The sequence below is a fragment of the Sinocyclocheilus grahami genome, unplaced genomic scaffold (genome assembly GCF_001515645.1).
Source record: "Sinocyclocheilus grahami isolate Dianchi unplaced genomic scaffold, SAMN03320097.WGS_v1.1 scaffold2067.1, whole genome shotgun sequence".
Classification (NCBI taxonomy): domain Eukaryota; kingdom Metazoa; phylum Chordata; class Actinopteri; order Cypriniformes; family Cyprinidae; genus Sinocyclocheilus; species Sinocyclocheilus grahami.
In genome coordinates, this window is record NW_015507246.1 from 50780 (window position 1) to 55811 (window position 5032).

At 38.3% G+C, this 5032-nt stretch overlaps 1 protein-coding gene across 1 annotated transcript in view; it reads left to right on the forward strand.

The window, feature by feature from the left end:
- Window positions 1-202: 202 nt before the first annotated feature.
- LOC107573912 (cilia- and flagella-associated protein 69-like) overlaps window positions 203-5032 on the forward strand; it is an 8202-nt gene continuing 3372 nt past the window's right edge. The window contains exons 1-5 of the mRNA XM_016260368.1: window positions 203-714; window positions 1000-1056; window positions 3218-3283; window positions 3885-3994; window positions 4082-4158. Of these exons, the coding sequence (XP_016115854.1) occupies window positions 640-714; window positions 1000-1056; window positions 3218-3283; window positions 3885-3994; window positions 4082-4158 (385 nt within the window). The 5' untranslated portion in view covers window positions 203-639. The remainder of the gene's footprint in view (window positions 715-999; window positions 1057-3217; window positions 3284-3884; window positions 3995-4081; window positions 4159-5032) is intronic.

Below are 5032 nucleotides of genomic sequence, written 5' to 3' on the forward strand. Positions count from 1 at the left end.
GACACCGGCCACCTGCTCAACACACACACACACACACACACACACACACTCATATATATGTATAAACATATCATGTAAACACATATCAGTGTACACACACACACACACACACACACATCAGTGAGTGCACACAAACACACACACACACACACATCAGCGGACATCTCGCATGACACAAGGCATGAATGTGGTTAAATGCGTCCGCCAGCATTGATAATGATGTTTCTGTTCAACCACTCAATACTCTTAAACTAGACGAACAGTTCCTCCGTTGTTCTTGAACGAAACACATTAAATCCAGCATCGTTTATTCTGCCGCATCTGCGGGACACTCATGACCTCACTTCCGCTCTTGCGCTGGTCCACACACACCTAAACAAAGTCCCCGCCTGGACTTCTGCGCTGCTGTGTGTTCTTTTCATATGGATGCAGGACATGCAGGAACTCGCGGCTTTTATTTATTTATTTAATCATTTGCGCTGTTTGATTTTTTTCTTGCGTAATGTAAGAAACGGACATGAGAAGTTCGTCTCGAGCTGAGCAGCGTTCCGGAAGCAGCGCGCGTTACCATGGCGACCGCAGCGCGTCCTGTTGTTCTGCTGCAGGTGAGCTGATCGCATCGCTGTAGAGGCTCCGGTCATGCTGTCCAGCGCGCCGCACGCCCGCGGCTTCCTCCACAACCCCGCGCCGACCCAGCCACAGCCCCGGTGCCAGGTGCGTCTCCGCCGGTGTCCCGTGTTCCTCCGTGTTCCTCCGTGTTTGTGTCTCAGTGTGTCTCAGTGTTTGTGTCTCAGTGTGTCTCCGTGTTCCTCCCTCAGTGTGTCTCAGTGTTTGTGTCTCAGTGTGTCTCAGTGTGTCTCAGTGTTTGTGTCTCAGTGTGTCTCAGTGTGTCTCAGTGTTTGTGTCTCAGTGTGTCTCAGTGTGTCTCAGTGTTTGTGTCTCAGTGTTCCTCCGTGTTTGTGTGTCCGTGTCTGCCTCTGACTCGCCGCTGTGTTGCAGGCTGTGAGGGTCGCCGAGCTCTCTCGAGTGCTTCAGCTGCTGCAGGACCCGCTCTCGGTAAGACGCGTGTGTATGGCAAGCCGCTTTAACATTCAGTGCGTGCACTTTCTTTCTCCACGCTACTAGCACTTATTCTTTAGCTACTACTGATTATTTTTAGGATACAGGTAACTTTCTGAAGATTCTAGTCTACTTATTAATTAGATAATAGTTCTCTTATTATTTTCTAGTACTTGTTTCAATAGTGACTAGTAACGTAGACTAACCATGTTCCGTACACTTTTTGCTATTCGCCACACGTCAGCGACCACTCCTCCGTTATTGAAAGACAAACAAGCATGTTTGTGTGATCATTCTCTGGGGGAATACCCATTATACAGTCCACACTTTGATTGATGTCTTTAGGACCAATAGTTTTTGAGAAAAGTGGGGAAAAGTACCGCCTCCGCCAGTGTACGGAAGATGATAAGGGTTAACGGTGTTCCGTACAGCGCGCATAACTTGATTTTATCTGCAAAAATGGACATTTAACTGATCAACTGTCAGCTGTTTATTTATTTTAACTGAAGAAAACATTATTTAAAAGAATAAGAAAGATGAGTACCTTTTTATTTGATTAAAATGTAAGTTAATTGCTGCTTTAATAAAGGACCATACGTCATGATTGTGTCATGATATTAATTATGGCATGTGAGTTACGCATGCACCGTGTGAAACATTAGTGAATAACATTTCCATATCTTTCTGAATATAAACATCATCACTGCATGCCTGTCTCGGGTGAGAGTGGCGCTAAGTGGTCATCGCCCGCAATCGAAGTTTAAAAATTCCCATTTCTAAGCATTTTTTCAACAAAAGGTAATATATTTAACAATTTGTGATAACATGATATTCATTTCATAAAGGCTGTAGTACTGTGAGACTCATAAATTAAATAGAAATGTACATTTTCGCTGCTCTAGTAGTCTCCCCACCCAAGCTGCCGTTTTCAAGCGCAGTGGGCGCACCTAGCAAACTTACGGAAATCACACTGAAACAAACGGCGGGTGGGTCTCTGTCTTGGTCGGGGGTGAAAGAGGGAGAAATAAGGATGACACTGATATATAGTTTATGCACGACCTGGAAGTATTTATTCAGCGATCGGCGCTAAAACGTAATCTGTACAGAACATGGTTAGTCTACGTTAACTATTCTACTGTTACTAGCAACACATTTCAGTCTTTGCCCTTGACCTCGATGGGATCTGTCCTTAAGATATCAACTATGTATCAACCGGTATGCATTCCAATAGCGATTAGTGAGTGTACATTTTATTAAATACTACTATTTACTATTTACTTATTAAATGCTACTAAATATAGTATGTATTTAATAGATATTAGTAGTTATTCATTGGGTACTAGTACTGCTTTTTAGACACTAGTACCCTTTGTAATTGTTACTAGTAACAAATCTGACTAGTCACAACTGATTTGTTTTCTTGTCTTATGTTCTGACTAGTTAGAATGGCCACTGTAGAGTTCAATCAAAACATCTCACTGGTAACGCTTGGAATAAGTACTAGTACCTAATAAATATTAACTAGTATCTATTGAATACTTACTAGTAGCCAAGCAATACATACTAGTATGCAGTCAATAAGTTATAATATCTAATAAGTACTAGTATGTTATAAATAGATAGTTGTATCTGTTTAATAGGTAGAAGTATCTAATGAACAAGTACTACTGCAGTATAAGATTGTGTATTAGAATTTAGTAATAGGTATTACTATCTAAAAAAAGTACTAGTCCCTAATGAATAACTACTAGATCATAAAATATATATGCTAGTCACTACTGTAGTACATACTCGTCAGAAGTGAATAGTTGATATATTAATGACAGATCCCCATAAAGTCGATGGCAATGAAATGTCACTAGTAACAATAGAATAGTTACTAGTCTCTATTGAAATTTGAACTAGTATATGATAAATAAGTACTAGTATTTAATAAGTACTATTAAAAAGGCACTAGTAGCTAGAGAATAAGCACTGTAGCTAATGAATAAATACTAGTACTTAATGTAAAATTGACTAGTATCTAAAAATAAGTACTGGGAGCATGAAAATACATTTACGCTTTAAAGGTTAAATGTTAACGGGCTTGCCATACAGTGTGTGCTTCATCTCTCATTCAGTATTGAGCTAATTTTTAACACCTCTCTCTTGTTTCCAGTCCTCACTAAAAGAAAGGCAGATTTTTATCTTGAAGAAGGTGGTAAAACAATGCCAGCGTGGATTTGTATCCTAAAAGTTTCATGTAGATGACACTGTCATAATCATGACGACATTAAAAATGGTGTTTTAAAAGAAAAGGTGATTCACAAGCGGAAGTATATTAATGAGAGCTTTTTTTTGGCATACATTTTTTGCATTCTTTGTTTATAAAAATGTAAACAAAAGAATCATAAGATGGGGGGGAAAATTACTAATTATTATATTATATTATATTTATTATTATATTGTAGAAAAGATAAAACCCATTACCAAATCGAAATACTGGGGGTTCTAAGTACAACAAAAAAATGCACAAATTATCAGATAAAATCATAAATGTTTTGTTTAGGTGGGGCTCTGTTTATTTGTGATATACTGCAGATGCAGGACGGTGTGAGTGTGAATAATGCTTCTGCTGATGTCAGTGTGCTCTAGGATACTACAGTCCCTGATGTCTCAGTGTACAGCACTACAGTCAGCATTTTCCAGCTTCAGATATTAGCTGATGTTTGGCGTGACGCACTGCATGACGCTCTGAGAGTCTCTGTGCAATAATCCTGTGATGATGATGATGATGATGATGAAGGTGACATGATTAACACTTTCCTTAAAGTGCCCTTGTCCAGCTTTTGAGGGACCTCGCTGACATATGTAAGATTATAAATGTTTGTGCTGAAAGAGTGTCCGATCATCCGGAATATGCCCGAATCCTCTGTGATTTACTGCAGATATGCAGGTGTGATATCAGTCTTTATAGTCTTTATAGCAGACTGTGAACAGTGAACGTGAACTAATGAAATCTTCAATGCTTCGTGTCTTCAAGTCTTCCCTTCCTGAAGGAGAAGTCGTCTGATGAGATGAGCTACGCCGCTGTGGTGACAGACTGTGTGTCTCAGATGGGTGAGCATATTAACCACATGATCAGCAAGAAGATTTAAAAAAGAAGAAATTAATGCTTTCATTCATCAGTGATGCATTAAACTGATCAACAGTGACAGTGAAGACATTTATAATGTTACAAAAGATTTCTATTTCAAATAAATGCTGCTCTTTTGAACGTTCTATTCATCTGTGAATCCTGAAAAATAAAATGCATCACAGTTTCCACAAAAATATTGTGCAGCACAACTGTGTTCAACATTGATAATAATCAGAAATGTTTCTCGAGCAGCAGATCAGCATATTATACTGATTTCTGAAGATCATGTGACACTGAAGACTGGAGGAATGATGCTGAAAATACAGCTGCGCATCACAGAAATACATTACAGTTTAACAGAGATTCACATAGAAAACAGCTGTTTTACATTCTAATAATATTTCACAGTTTTTACTGTATTCTTGATCAAATAAATGCAGCCGTGGTGAGCAGAAGAGATTTTGAAACATTGAAGAATTGTAATTATTGTACACTTCTGACCAGTAATGTAAAGTCAAATAAAGAACCGTATAAAAAAGAAAATCAAAAGTAAAACGGTTTTGAATAATTTAGAATTTTGGGGTTAATGTAAAATAGTAAAATTTTACAAAAAAAAATTAAATTAATAATGTAAAAATCTAATCCTAAAATAGAGTTTGATTTCTTTATGCAAATTATAATTTCTCTTTTTGTCTTTTGTGGTGATCTGATCCCAGCTTTGGCTAAATTCAGTGTATTCCTAGATTTCTGAGTGAATTCTGGCGTTTGTGTGCACGTGTTCTCTCTCCGCTGGATGAGTGTATTCTCTCTATAATGAGTGTGTTACGACAGGTTATCTTCTCTCTATAATGAGTG